The sequence below is a fragment of the Pleurodeles waltl genome, chromosome 10 (genome assembly GCF_031143425.1).
Source record: "Pleurodeles waltl isolate 20211129_DDA chromosome 10, aPleWal1.hap1.20221129, whole genome shotgun sequence".
NCBI classification, from domain to species: domain Eukaryota; kingdom Metazoa; phylum Chordata; class Amphibia; order Caudata; family Salamandridae; genus Pleurodeles; species Pleurodeles waltl.
The window spans coordinates 637,765,266-637,781,293 of record NC_090449.1 but is presented as its reverse complement, the minus strand read 5'-3'; the positions used below and the strand labels follow the sequence as shown (position 1 = coordinate 637,781,293).

The window sequence follows — 16,028 nt, the reverse complement described above, 5'->3', positions numbered from 1 at the left end:
AACACAAGAAATCCGGTCACAGTATACTGTTTATAATAAAAAATATGGAAACTGTGTTTTTGAAAATTAGTGAAATGTGGGTATGCCCAAATTTGATTTTAAGGTATACCGTTTATAGTATTTTAATGTGGATTTAGCCCCAGACGTTATCAGCACGTTACATTATTTAAATGCGCGTCAGTGCATTAACCGTGTACCTGCACGCGGTAGTTCTCACATTTCACACCCACGGTCCCCCTGCAAGCAAAATGAAAGACATAAATAAAACAAACAAATAAACAAATAAAAAAACGAAACGCTAAACGGTAAAAAAAATGAATCAGACTGAGCATCTTTGCTTTAGGAGGGCACCATCTCGTGGTTGTTTATGATACGGCACCGACGAAATAAACCTATCGCGCAGATCACACTTCGGTCCTCCCGCCTCTTAACAATTTAATACATTTCGCAAACAGAGATATAACAGGCTCAACAACTGCATTCCAGCTGACAGTGGTTGATTCTAAAGTGGTTTTTAGAGTAATCTGCCACTTCTGAAGCGAGCCCATCTTGAAAGTCCCCGGCAGAAAATTATACGCATCCCCTTCACGGTAAAAGTGACAAGTGGACTGATCCGATCATTCTTCTGTGAATTAATTTATTTGGTAACACTGTTAGGAATAAAACGCACGCTTCTTCTAAAAATGAACGCTTTTCACAAGAACAATACCGTGGGTCTCCAGCTTCTGGACTGCTTCGTGCAATGAGATTCTCCACTGTGCCCCAGAGTATCGCACTTACACTTCGTTCGTGACCCCACAGGGTGTCCACATTATTAGTATAGTTGTTGATAATCTTTTGGCGTTACTACGTTTTTAGGTTTTGAACGCACATCTGACCTTCAGTGTGGAGGGAACAGATGTCGTTTAACGGCATAGCGCCGTAGATCAACACATGTTTGCATTCGTAGTATGTGCAAACAAGGAGCTGTCCTCAAATCCCCTTGACACACGACGCGTGCTTTGCAAACAAAATCAGTGTGAAATAGATATCAGCTTCACGCATTATTTAGTTGCAAACATAGTATGCAAGGTTAGGGCGTGTGTGCACACCGAATGCGGGCAAAAACACTCACCAAATAGACGCCTGTGTACATACGCATAGTATAATATTGGTATGTTTTGCTAAGCTAGGATGTAGTATGATACATATATGTTCGTATATTGAGTACACCTGGCTTACCACCGACTGAATGGCTAACTACTAATGCGACACTAAATCACTCACCAGTCGCCACAACACTTTACAGACCGAAGAGGCTGCACCGGTTTCTGGTGGTATTCACACTATTTTTCAATTTGCTCGCATATGCCAAAGAAAGACATCTGGCGGGAGAGGGGCCTGCCCGGGGCACCTTATGCCCTCGCGCACCTTTCCGGTAAGTCACCAGAATCACGCGCACGAGCGGCTCCCGCGCCTGGAAATGTTAGGTTAAACTTCTCGGAGGCAATGCAAGGAGCCGCTTCTTTTCCAGCCTCTCCAGAAAATCGATGCAGGCTTCTGTCTGCGGTTGGGGACAACCGAGGCTGGGGAGACGACTAATTAGAACACTCCGCGGTCTCCTCCAGTGGCTCAGGCGCAGTTTAATTATTATTAAAGAGCTCTACTGGGGGTAGGTCTGTGGCACGGGAGGGGGTGGGGGTCTGGGGACAGTGTCATCACCTCAACGAAAGCGACTTATTGCATTAGGTAATAAAGATGTGTATCTTACATTCTCCTCCTCGCAGTCATTCCTTTGCTGGTACTGGTATTGGTACTGGTAGAGAGCCCTGGCCTCCTGCGGAGGGCGGGGGGGCTTCTTGACAGCATTGTCCTCGGTGCCCTGCCCTCCCAGGAGGTGGCTGGATTCAGGTGGAGCAGGAAAGGACCTGGAGGTGTTAATCTTCCCCGTGAATCGCTGGTACAGTGAAGCCATCAGTTAATCCAAGGCGAGCTACCACATACTACAGAGACGAGTGGCTCTCAGCAGCAACAACAAACCGGCGGCGGCAGCGGCAGCGTGATCTTCTGTTGTCACCCTCAGATCAGCAAGAGACGGCGGCAGGCAGGCCCCGGGGAGGACAGCGTGCACCGCGACCCCCTCCTGAGATGGCGTCCCAGCGGACCGGCATTTAAAGCGAGGGGCACCTCGTCTGGATCCCTCTCCACTCAGGGGTGTCAGATGGGATGGCTAGCAGGCAGCATGCTGGCAGTCCGGGTAGGAGGAGGTGGAGAGAGAGAGAGAGGCAGGCAGAAGCGTCCTGGCAAAGTGGAAGCCCACATTCAGAGCACGTTGCTGCTTCCTGGAGAGGTGGGGGACTAGGGGGGGCGGACTGGGCTTTCCTGGCGAGTAGGACGCGGAGGGGCGCGCAACGGCGAAGTTGAAAAGCAGCAGACACCTGATTGAAACGGAGAAGGCTGAGACGTAGAGGGAGGAGGGAATGTGAATGAAGGATGGAGGGAGGTAGGCGGGACCAATCAGCGGGGGATCTGGGGACGGATATATGCGATGAGAATACACTGTGAAGACACCTTTTCTTCTGGAAGGCATAGTGGACGCATAGAAATCAAACTCGACGAGGATAAACCCTCTTAATCCCATAGGAAACCCAAGGATCCAATTGACCCACCTACCCCATACAATGTGGAGACACCTTTCCTCTGGAAGGCACATTAGTCGCTTAATAATCAAAGCTGAACAATGATGAGCTCCCTTAATCCCACTGAGAGGACAGGGATCCAACTGACCCGACCCCTCTGCCCGTCACACTCGTTGTTTTTATTGCCTTGGTCTGCAGAAAGCTGGCACAACATTCCTCTGTATGCAAATGAGGGGCTGACTGCAGTTCAGGACCAGAGACAGGTGCCTCTCCATTGGCCGTTTACTACACAGATTTATTACAAGATCCGTTACACTGAACCCCGGGGTTGATTGGCAAATCACAGGGGATTCATTTCCCACGTCACCTTAAAGAAAGTAGAAATTATTTCGGCGTTTGGCGATCTATATTAATTTTCAGGTTTTCTGCTGCAGTAAAACGTGCTTCAGCGCCACTCTGTGGAGATCTTCCAAAACTGTGCTCGACCTCTTCTTTAAAGCACACCGGGAATAGTAGGCTCGGTAGAGTTTCCTTTCTTACTCGATATATTCAATCCCCCCAAAATGTGACCAGTGTCAACCAGCAAATGTCGCTGGGAGTGACATGCTGTAGGGGAAGCCGCAGGCTGTAATGTGCACTACAGTCTTTCCATGGTAACCAATGACCTAACTGGTTCATCAACTAGATTTGAAAGAATGCTCTATTGAGGGCCACACTCACCCAATATGGACTCCGCCAAATGACAGAGACGGAGAACTAGTCCGTGCTACGAGTTAAGGTCACCTATGGAGCAATCTATATACTCATCATTAAGGATATTTATGCTAGCAAGTGCAATGAACATCATAATCCACCTTCAAATCAAAGAAAGGGATTAACATTTTTTTCTTGAAGGCATCAGTATTCAACCGTTAGTTACTAAACCAAGTTTTGAAGTCTCTTGGGACTTTATCGAATTCGAGACTTGTTATCTTTTTTGGAACCTCACACGTCTCAGATTGCCATGTGCCAATGAAAACAGGGAACAGCCCCTGACTGGCAAGCAGCAGCATGGAGTAGTGAATTCGCCACCCAATGCCCGCAAATAAGTATGCCCCAAACATTCTTTAAATCTATTATTGGTTATTGACAGCATGGAAATATGAAGACACTGGAAGGCTACTCATTTCAAAAGGAGCACTACACGAGAGTCAAAATGCTGAAAAAGCTGTAGAACTACATCTTGAATAAAGCAAATAGTCTTGGAGAATTCAAGATGAAGTAAAACATTTTCAATATGAACATGGATTATTGAATTGCCCATATGGAGCACCTTAAGGGTTTTTATAGTCCTTGTTGAAAAAATCGATCAGTCTTTTCCCCTTCAAATTAAGGACATGAATATAGTGCCTGGCAGGGATCCGTTGCAAAATCAGGTTTTAATTACTGCCTGTTCTGAGACCCAGTTGGATTCAGCCAAGTGAAAGCACCGAGAACACTTGGATTTTTTAAACCACTTGTCACTAGACTGGGGGCATCATATTCTATCACCCAACATCTTCTGTCACCCACCATTTACACCCACCATCTTCTATCACAGTGCCATTGCAGAAAGTGTCACCCATGGGCAGATTAGTCCAGGACCAACCAGAAAAGAAGCAGCTCATTTCAAACTGCTGGGTCATGTGTCATCTGAACATGTAAACATGCAGCAAAACTTGTTCTGTCTTTCTTGTTTTTCATCAGTGACGTGTAGCTTGGGTCCTTATTGCACATCAGTCTCTGGAGTCCACACATCGGAATACTTGCGCCAATTAGCACGACTTGGCGAGGCAGCATTAGAGTCAACAAACGTAATGCTCTAATCTGCCTCTGGAAATCACTGACCACAGTTGTATCAGAAAAAAAACAGAGATTATGTCCCATGGCTTTGATAATAGCAGCCTATCATTAGAACGGCATAAAGGGTTTATCAATGCCATATTTGCCTAAAACAAGATCGGCCAATTGAGGTCCCATTTCCAACTCTTACCTCCAGAAATGAACCCTCAGAGAAACATCGTCCCTTAACCCTACACTAAGCATTTTAGGCAAAACAAACGTAGAGTGTAAAACCGAAAGAGACACCACTTTCATTGTACCGAAACCCCTCTCAAAGTCTGATTCGCAAAACAGTAGAAATCCCCTGATGCTACACTGTATGGCCAAGATATGTCTCAGCACACATACTTTATCACCAATGTCATTTACACATCATATGACCTAAACCCTCTCTACTTGAGATATCTCAAAAACAGCTCTAGTTTAGTGAGCAGATTCATCGTAATGGATGGCTTCATTATCTGGCACAAAACACAAGACCTTTTTCCTGGTTCGATCTTTAAGGTCTTCAACAATGCAAGCATTTCTACTCACGTAAGAAGTCCCACATGCAAAAAATGCCACAATCTATATATGACCTCAGCTTCCTTTGTCTCACGGTTCGACCACTTCTTGCTGTTCTTCCAAATTCCTCAGTCAAGTGTCCATATGAAAAGATACAAACATTTTTTTGTACCTTGGCTTAACGTCATCCAAATAGGCTTTCAAAACCCTTACACATATCAATGTATCTTATTCTCAGCAAAATAACAGTGTACTCAATCACAAACACCAACCTAACTTGGCTATTGCTCTTATAACATGGACAAGAACACCACCCAACTTCAATCTTCTCAATGAGTGGATTAATGAAAGGAAACCTTGGAAAGTGGAACTGCATACAGACGGTCTCATTGCATCAACAATGTTTTTTCTTCTATCTGACCCCTTCTCAACTCCCCCTCCCTCCAATCCTCTGTGACCAACAAAAAATTTGATAAATTACACTATGGTGGGTACAGGTAACTGCAGTTGATGGCTTTGTCTCCAAGCTGTTTCCTCATGGGCATCATTCTTCAAAGATAGACCAGTCCTAAATGTTATGGTAAGACCAGAGTCTCCTATTTGCTTCTTTAATCCTGCATTCTTTAAAAAAACAGCAGTCAATTTTAATATGAAGCAAGTAGTTGGGCAGAAAGAGCTCCCGCTGAGAATTTGACTAAACTGCACATTCAAAATGGAGAACACGGAGAGCGAACTGAAGAAAACATTAGCGCTGAAGAATAGAAACAAGCCAGCTTTCGTTGCGACTATTTAAAATGATATAATGATAAGATAGAGTACTTATCTTGACTGCGAGCAGCAAATAAAAAGAAAGAGGGCTGTTCACACTCAAGCTATGGGTTATACATGTTAGGAGTATCCTATTGGTGGTTACTGTTATTTAGTTTCTACTTCCCATTGGCTAGTCTGTTTAGTGAGCCTCATGGGATTTGTAGTTTTATAGTTCTTGACTGCTGCAATTTTAATAAATGCAGGATTAGAGAAGCATAATGCTCACCTCCATGTCTTTAATAAAATCTTTCCTTCATAACTTACTAGGAAAATGTACCATTTCCAGCACACAGGTAGTTTCGACCAAATGTGCGGTATGACTTCTACAGGTCATACCATGGCTATATAGTTCATGGACGTAGTAGTTTGCCTCAGATTGTTCCAGTTCATTAAATCAATCTCATGTTAAGTCAATTTGGCCCCTCCACAAATGACTCCAAGCTTAAGTGATGTTGTTCCAGTTCAATAAATCAACCTTTCATTAAGTCAATTTGGACGCCCTTAAACATGCACCCCAAGACTAAGTGTTGTGCTAGGATCATAAGCTACTGGAGTCATTCACCACCCAGTGGTGATCGGAACACTTCCTGCAGATGCTTTGGTACCACTATAATATTATTTAGGATAGTCTACACAATTCTGTATATTTCTAATACAAATGTAAATGGATTCATTACACAAGCCACACATATTTCTTAATGCCCACACTAGTGCAATTTTAATTGGCTGGCCTCATGGGAACTATAAGTTCTGCAGTAAATCCACACTCCCAATGACTTTATCTAGAGACTTCTGCTCCTGAAAGCAACTAAAATCACCAGGTAAAATTCCAGAGAAAAATGAAGAGTTACTGGTGGAATTGGGAATGGATTTACCAATTGCTCCACTAATTTCTAGTTTCTAAGGAAACTCACAAGGTCCAATTTGTAATCCCCTAGTAACCCTGTCCCTACCGTTACTTGTACCCCCAGTATTCATAACTGAGGGGGAACAGAGTTACAGGGCAGGTTACCCATCACTAAGAATGAGGCCCTTAATGGCTACATCTGCGGCCATAGTGTTGGTGCAAGACAACAATAGTACTGAGGTGATTATGTTCTTGTTATAACCTAATTAGAACCAAGCTGGTGAAAATGTAAACAAGATGACAGGCAGTGGAGTGCTGCCTCCTCACTTTGAGTGTCCACTTCAGAAAATACCTGAGAAAACAGGCGTACTTAAAACCATGCAGGTCAGAAGATTTTCTGAGGCCCGAAAATTGGCAGAAAAGGACAGATGACATGGCGCTTTCCAATGGCTGTGTTACAGAAAAGTGTGGCATTTTATTAGAGGCTAATGAAACCAAAATAGTAGTGCAGAATGTTCTTGCTCTACAGTAACAGGGAATTTACTGTCAGGAAATGGAAATACCAACACTTGTGCCCTGCAGAAAGATGTGGCACACCCTAAAGTGGTATTCACAGTGGTCATTGGTAACATTGGTCTATGTTGTTCATTTTAAATTACATTAAAGATTTGACCATTCTTTTAGCTCAGGGGCCACCAACATTTTTGCGGACATGTCATCTGCAAAATAATTAAGGAATTCAACCAATCGCACAGGCACAATGTGAGCAGTGAACAGCGACAAACATCTGTTCTTATCACCCAATTTACCATGGAACAACGATTTGCCTGTGGTCAAATCAAGAAAGACTGCATATAGACTCAGCATAGACTGGGAATTATATACAGAGTTATACTTAAACACACGGCCTGAAGGTGCAACAGGTTCCATGCTGCGGAGTTGGCTATTGTACCATTCTAGACATGTTATACAATTTACTAGATAAAGGTAAAATTTACTTCATGAATCCTAACATTTTAGAAAATGTTTAATAAACTTAAAGTCTAGCCAACTTCATTAACTTGAAAGCAACACCATTCTGGTTCCAGATACGTACGAATGAATATATGCCTAGAGACAAGCAAAACAACTATATTTGGAAGAGTGCTTGAGAAGAATTTGTTAACCATTTTATTCATTATTAATCCACTGCCGCTGCATCTTCTTTGGTTTTTCCACAAAAAGGAGACTTCCGGAATAGCGCAGATTGTTGAGTTCTGAACCATTTTAAAGTAAGAACAGGTGCTCTCTTCTGCCCAACCCCGATCTCTTCTATTAGGTTAGAACAGCAGTTTGAATACGGCTGGAATGTAAGTTTTTATTCAATATCTTGAGAGAGATGAATAGAAGACTGCCATTCAAACCCATAGGAGGGTTCACTCCCATCATATACCTACTCTATCCAGAGCATATAATTTCAGGAAGTTTGCACTGAGTGAACTACATCACATAACTGCACATTCCAAACTTTTGTCCGTAAAGAGAGACTTACAAGAGTGGTGTCATTGCATGCTGGTTGCCAATCATATAACCACTTTTTGAACTGACCTATGGAACCATCAGTTTCTAAAATTCACAAGAAACCTCAAGGCATGCCAGCACCCCAGTTGAGGTGGTCTTAGGGGATCATTACGAGTTTGGCAGTAGGATGAGGTGACAGCCAAACTTGCAGGGATGAGGTGGCAGTCAACCCGGCTGCCTCACTCCCGCCGGCCTGACCGGGGCCAACATCGTATTATAATGTTCCCACCAGTCAGCCTGCTGGGAACAGTGCTACAGTGCTAGTCTCAGCTCCCTTAAGGTAGCCAAGGCCAATATCGCTGCACACCAGCACTCTTAGAATGCTCACTGTCTGCTTTGCACGCAGTGCGCATTCCAATAGTGTTGGGCAGGGCAGCCCCCCGTGGCCCCCTGCAATGTGTTTCCGCCACCCTTTTCATGGTGGAGTCCCTGAAATGAAAAGGCTGGGGGAAATTGGACTTGTGATCAGTGCGGCGGTGCTGAATTCAACACCGCCGTGGCTGGCCATGACTCTGAACGCCGTCAGCCCACTGAGAACCATGTTCCTAGTGGGCACTGAGGTCCCCTGCCGGTCGGACCGCCATGGACTTGTGATCAGTGCGGCGATGCTGAACTCAACACCGCCGTGGCTGACCATGACTCTGAATGCCGTCAGCCCACTGAGAACCACATTCCTGGTGGGCACGGAGGTCCACTGCCAGTCGGACCACCAGGGTCTTAATGTGGCAGTCAGACCGCCTTGAGTACGGTGGTCCAACCGCCACAACGGCATTGGTGGACCTAGGACTGCCAATGTTATAATCAGGCCCTTAGTTTTATTGTAGACTATCATTTTGTCATTATCAATGACTAGTTGTTAGGGGTCGCAATGTGAGCAACATGTATTTTGGGATAAGATGGAACCCATTTCAAGATGGTTTCTTGAATTTTTAGGTCGTGATGTATCTGGAACAAAACAGTGTCAAGAGATGAAGAAAGATAAATTAGGATGAAGGTTGGAATTCCATTAGAGTCAAGACTGTTTTGATAGTAACCCATGAATCAATCAGTGATGCCTCCCTGTCACAAACCAAGAAGGAACCCACTTTGGTAGTTCCACAGCATGTTATTATCTTAAATAAATCATGATTTTCTATGCAGACATTTCATTCAGTTTTTCTAAGATGAAATATTTACTATTGGTAAGTAGTTATTAAGGTTATAGGGATTTGAACCAGTTTTCATTTTCTTCAATACAGCTTTCATATGTGTCATTTTACGTTCATTTGGGAAAGTTCAGTCACTAAAGAATGATCGATAATGGCTCTGACTACGATGGCAGCAAAGATTTTAAGGAGAATATGCTTTAAGACACAAGATGAGCATAGAACCCCTGGCAATCCTGAAAAACCAAAGAATTGTGTTGTTTTCGAGAAGTCTTCTGATGTAAGAGGAATAAAGATTAATATTTTCAGGCCATAGAGTGGCTTGTGTTTCAGTATTAACTGGAGCGACGGAGGAAAGATATTTCCCCTATTTTTTGCAACGTAGATTTTTAGGTAATTTGTTTTTCTGACAAAATGGTTTGCTAAAGAATCACATAGTTCTTTGGATTAAGTTACTTTCATTCAAATCTAGTCTAAGTTCTGAAATTCAAGTATAATTTTATATCCTTTTGTTGGTCATGAAGTTGCTGAGAAATACAGCAAGTATTTTTTTAAATGTTTGTCACAGTTACCTTAGAGTTACTGGAGTAGTTTTGGAGAGCTATCTATGCATTATTGCTCTAGTTTTTTCTCCAGGCCTTTTAAGATTCAGTTTGTTTTGATTAAGAGCTTCAACTTCAGATGTGAGGTAGCCCAACTCATTGAAATGTTTATTGGCTGGCACTGATTTGAGCGGTATATGATAATCAAAGACGGTTGCTGGACCATAATAGATTTGTGCAACTGTTACTGGCATGTCAGAGGTGAAAGCAAAGGATACAGTGGAGCAGAAGGTGAAGATTTCCGATCTCTCGACTTCTCCACAAAGTACAACATATAATGATATACAGTACCTACTAAGGTAACAGGACTGTGTACTAAAATGACAGAACTTCAGAATGTGAGAGACTAAAGGGCACATTTATGGAAAGTGGCACTGCACCGAGTGCAGCACCATTTCCCTGCGCCCCTTAGCACACCCCTACCACCACCATGTGTGCCATGTTTAAAATACAGCGCACAGTGGCGCAGGGTAGGCGGCAGTAGCGTAATTTGTCATGATGTACTCTGCAGGAGTAGCGCCAAAATATTGGCGCTACCCCTGCAGAGTACATAGGGCCCCATTCTAAAGAATAGAAGCCCCCTTTTAACACCTGCTCTTGAGCAGGCATTAAAAGTGCCGTAAATAATGGTGCAAGAAAATCTCATATATTTCCTTACCCCATTTTTCTGGCTCCCCTAACGGGGAAACGCCCCTTTTGCATACATTACGCCTGGTGCAGGCATAATGTAGCGCAAAGGGTTACAGAGTGGTGCAATGCATGCATCGCGCCACTCTGTAAATACGGTACAGGGATTTTTACTCCGTTGGGCCCCATTAACGTAAAAAGTAATGATGCTAATGTGGAACAAGGTGGTGCTAGGGCATTATAAATATGCCCCTAAGTCCGTCCACACCATCAGGAGCCATCAGCCCAATTCCTGGCTAGCTCACAGGGCCTAACTCCTAACCTCACTGGGATTGAAGGGGAATTTGGCAACCTAAACATGACACTCTGACTCCCAAGAAAGTTGTGGAAACAGATCTTACCCTTTCCTTGTATTATTTTTGCATGCCCAGGTGAAACACAAGAGTAATACAAGATACGTTTTCAATACATTTATTGAAACAATTGAAGTCTCACATAGAGAGAATGAGCTGTGATAATTAGGAAGATGAAACAAAGCAAAGTAACCAGCACTGTGAACATCGTAAAAAGAATGAACAAACCAACCAAGTTAAATGATTTACAGATATTCCTACATAACCCTAAGCCTATACTGAGGGTATAGCGAGTAATCCCAATGCCTTTGCACAGTCTGCAAGGTTAGCCATAGCCCCCATACCTGTGGAACAGCAGCATGAGCCAGCCTGTTGTATGAATGGCAATCCTTTCAGGAAGCTGGTGGGGTACTGCCAGCAGAGCTACATGTCAAACACAACATTCGTCTCAGAATGGTTGTGGCTGGACTGCCCCTCTGCCTCTTCCGGATCAGTGCATCGTTTAGATAATCAAAGTGACAACGTGTTAGAGGCACAACTCTGATGCAATAATATCTCTTAGTTTTAGAAGCTGTCTCCGAACAGAAAATGCAAGCACTAGCATATTGTGTACTATGGTCCTAGACTTGAACAGAATGTACTGATTATATGTTGAGAAAAGGCTAACTAAAACAAGCAACTCATACAACACATTCCTAGAATAATATTATGCAAAGTCTGTAAAATCACTGCTAAAAAACACTGCAGCTAAAACATGTTAACTATGAAACATGAAACAAAGCTAAAAAAAGGGGAATCAACTTAGGTCCAAGAGGGCCTCACTGGAATAAAACCAAATTAAAGAATGAAATTAAGGCAAACCAGTGGCACAAAAAGCAATGCATACAGCTTTCTGAAAGTATAGTTAAATTTAATGTTATTAACCAACAATAAATGCTTTTTAACAATGTTTGTGTGCACCAGTTAACTATTTTTTCATGATCTCGAACCAACAGTGGCTTGTATGGCAAGAGAGCATGCAAGAAAAATGCTTAGGAATCTACTTATACAATCTTAAATTTGGGACAGAAAACCTTGCCAAAGTTCAGCTGTAAAGTATATGAAGAACTAACCTGCCAAGTAGCTGCATTCATTTCTACTCCTCTGAAAGCAACCTCCACATCACATGTTTTGTATTAGCTTTTGCAGATAACTAAAATGAAATAATGTGGGATTTATTTATGGTTTATTGTTTTAAGGCCCAATCATTCATATTTTATGAAAGATGGGGTAATTATAACTTATGTCACCACAAGGACTTTTTCTATTTAAATTGGTGTACACAATTTAAAGAAAATATTTTATGAAAGTAATGTCTTGGTTTGTGGCCAAAACAAGAAATATGTATTAATAAATTGACTGATCCTAAAGTTTCCACTGATCTACAGAATGCACTAAGCTCTCAACTACCATACCACGGCTATGAAAAGAAGCCAGATGTGTTGGCCACTCATGACACAGAAGTAAATATTCTCATTTCCTCTCTTCAGCAACAGGTCACACTCTGGTGCCTTGATTCAATGCCAGTGGGGGCAGTTAGGAAATTGAAGATCTTGGCATTCATATGCCAGTATTTTTTGGTGGCATACGATTAACCAGTCTTCGTGAACTGCTGCCCTTAAGGCCGACCCATTTCTTGTACAATTTCAATTTTATGAGAGAAGCTCTCAGCTTACGATGTCATTACTTTTCTTTATCCTTTAGTTATTCTGTCCAAATAAGAAGTCAATTTACATTGACAATAAGGAGGACAATCTTAACTACCAAGAGAAGGACATTGATCTGTCAATCAATTTCAATCAACAGATATGCCGTTGCATGAATATGCCCTCTAAAAAACCAACAAAAAAACAGCCACCTACTTTATTTGTCGGATCTGATGACAGATATATTACACTGCAATACTGATCATGTCTGCTTGCAAAGGTCTCCCTTCTTGTGCCCCCCCATAGGCGAACTCCATAGGCACTCAATTTGCCATTATCCTTCCTAATCTGAAATTAATCAGTAAAGAAAACATAGTCTATAACACACGTGACACTTAAGATGTAATGGAGAATTCTCAAAAAGCCAAAAGTGATTATACATGAACTGTAGCTGCAGATCGATGGCACGCGTTTTATATCAATCTGAAATATCTGTGTGATTATTTAACAATTTACAGATGTCCGTCAGCCAAAATTCATGCCTCACTTGTGGGCTTATCTGTCAAATAGCGTATTTTACTCTGTCGTAGGAAACAGACACCTTTTCCCCTGGTGCTCCTTTTTCTACGAACATTGTAATCACTTCAGAACTACGACTTCCATCATGCAAAGGACTAATTTGCAAACCTGCGTATGGGTAATATCGGCGGGATTCAGGGTAAATAAATGACAGTGGCCTTCGGATGGCTTCCAGTTCATACATCTGACCAGAGAAAGGTTGCCCTAGCTAAATACAGTTCTTGTTTTGAGATCCATCTCCTGCTGATTAGCTCCATAGCAACAAAAATAAGAACACATTGTTAATCTGGAAATTACAATCGAATTGGCGAAATAGGTGTCAGAGACATCGGCTTAATTTTTGTGAGAGCACAGACGGATCCTTCTGATTGCACACATTTGGTCTGGTAATTCTTGAGTCAGTAGTGTTTTGCAACAACTCTTGGTTGGAGATTGATTTTGAACTTTCTCGTTTGCTTTATGTTTTGGAGTAGACCTTGATTGCACAGTGTGTTATTTATTTATTGATTGATGTGTTTATTGATTTATTTGTTGCTTTGCACACTGTTTGCAGAGAACAAAATAACATACTTACCTTGAGAACATGTTCAGTGTAGAATCATACAAACTGTATGGAAAAGCATCTGCAGTTAACCATGAAACCCAATACAACATTGATACATTATATGCTATAGAGCATTACAAGCCATAGCAATATAAGTAGTAAACACAGTAAGATAGTCTGAGTTTTTGTTCAAAGTACTGTGGATATTTTAGATTCCATGTAAGTGCCATATAAAAGTAAAATATGCTGGTAAAACTTTGCACATTTGAATTACTCTATGAAGAATCTAAGTGGAAGCCGATAGAAACAGTAAGAATGAAACTTCCAAGTACTGTTTTCTTCTTTAAACAGGTTAAAAACAGGATACGGGAGGGGGTTTGAATCAGTTATTAGGTGAATGTTTATCCTCAAAAAACATTCTGATAGGGGACATAATGGCAGTCTCAATACGATCTCTTCTCACCTTATTCTGGTTCCTATTAAAAGGAAGTGTAGGGAAATGCCTCCTTGGCATGGATACCCCCTCACTTTTTGCCTTTTGTTGATGCTAATTATGATTGAAAGTGTGCTGAGACCCTGCTAACCAGGCCCCATCACCAGTATTCCTTCCCTATACTGAACTTTTGTTCCCACAATTGGCACAGCCCTGGCACACAGATAAGTCCCATGTAACTGGTACCCCGGTACCAAGGGCCCTGTGGCCAGGGAAGGTTTCTAAGGGCTGCAGCATGTATTATGCCACCCTGGGGACCCCTTGCTCAGCACATGAACACTACCTCACAGCTTGTGTGTGCTAGTGGGGAGAAAATGACTAAGTCAACATGGCACTCCCCTCAGGGTGCCATGCCCACATCCCACTGCCTGTGGCATAGGTAAGTCACCCCTATAGGAGGCCTTACAGCCCTAAGGCATGGTGCACTATACCACAGGTGAGGGAAGAGTTGCATGAGCACTATGCCCCTACAGTGTCTTAGCCAAACCGTAGACATTGTAAGTGCAGGGTAGCCATAAAGAGTATATGGTCTGGGAGTCTGTAAATTACGAACTCCACAGTTCCATAATGACTACACCGAAATCTGGGACGTTTGGTATCAAACTTCTCAGCACACTAAATCCACACTAATGCCAGTGTGGGATTTATTGAAAAATGCACACATCTTAGAGATGCCCCCCTGCATGCCAGTCCGACTCCGAGTGTTAGGCTGACCAGTTCCTGCCAGCCTGTCACAACCAGACAAGTTTTTGGCCACATGGGTTGAGTGCCTTTGTCACTCTGTGGCCAGGAACAAAGCCTGCACTGGGTGGAGGTGCTTCTCACCCCCCCTACAGGAATTGTAACACCTGGCGGTGAGCCTCAAAGGCTCATGCCTGCTACAGCATCCCACATCACAGCTAGTGGAGAAGCCCACCCCTCGGGACACAGCCCCCACTTTTGGCGACAAGTTCGGAGGAGATAATGAAAAAAACAAGGAGGAGTCACCTACCGTCAGGACAGCCCCTAAGGTGCCCTGAGCTGAGGTGACCTCTGCCTTTAGAAATCCTCCATCTTGGTTTTGGAGGATTCCCCCAATAAGAATAGGGATGTGGCCCCCTCCCCACAGGGAGGAGGCACAAGGAGGGTGTCACCACCCTCAAAGACAGTAGCCATTGGGTACTGCCCCTCAGACCTAAACACACCCCTAAATTTAGTATTTAGGGGCAACCCCCAACCCAGGAAATCAGATTCCTGCAAACTACAACAAGAAGAAGGACTGCTGACCTGAAAGCCCCGCAGAGATGACAGAGACGACGACTGACTTGGCCCCAGCCCTACCGGCCTGTTTCCAGACTCAAAGAACTTGCACAGTGATGCATCCAGCGGGACCAGCGACCTCTGAGGACTCAGAGAACTGACCTGCACCTGAAGGACCAAGAACCTCCCGAGGACAGCGGCTCTGTCTAGAAACAGCAACAAAATTGCAACAAAGAAGCAACTTTAGAGAGACTCTCACTTCCCGTCTGAAGCATGAGTCTTCACTCTCTGCACCCGTCGCCCCCGGCTCGAGTTCAGGACAACCAACACCGCAGAGAGGACTCATAGGTGACTCCAACGATGTGGACACCCTGAGTCAACCTCCATGCATCCCCACGGCGATGCCTGTATAGAGGATCCAGAGACTCCCCCTGACCGCGACTGCCTGGTAACAAAGGAACCTGACGCCTGGACCTAACACTGCACCCGCAGCCCCCAGGACCGAGAGGAACCACCTACCAGTGCAGGAGTGACCAGCATGCAGCTCTCATCTGTGCCCAGT

At 43.4% G+C, this 16,028-nt stretch overlaps 1 protein-coding gene across 2 annotated transcripts in view; it reads right to left on the bottom strand.

Moving 5' to 3' along the window:
• The window catches only part of DPP6 (dipeptidyl peptidase like 6), a 1,951,083-nt gene that overhangs the window by 1,547,979 nt on the left and 387,076 nt on the right, over positions 1 to 16,028 (bottom strand). Inside the window, exon 1 of one of the 2 annotated variants that reach the window (XM_069211129.1) lies at positions 1,751 to 2,580. The exons of the other annotated variant lie outside the window; for it this stretch is intronic. Within the exon in view, the coding sequence (XP_069067230.1) occupies positions 1,751 to 1,954 (204 nt within the window). The 5' untranslated portion in view covers positions 1,955 to 2,580. Of the gene's footprint in view, positions 1 to 1,750; positions 2,581 to 16,028 lie in introns of those variants that run through there. 2 annotated transcript variants of the gene reach the window in all.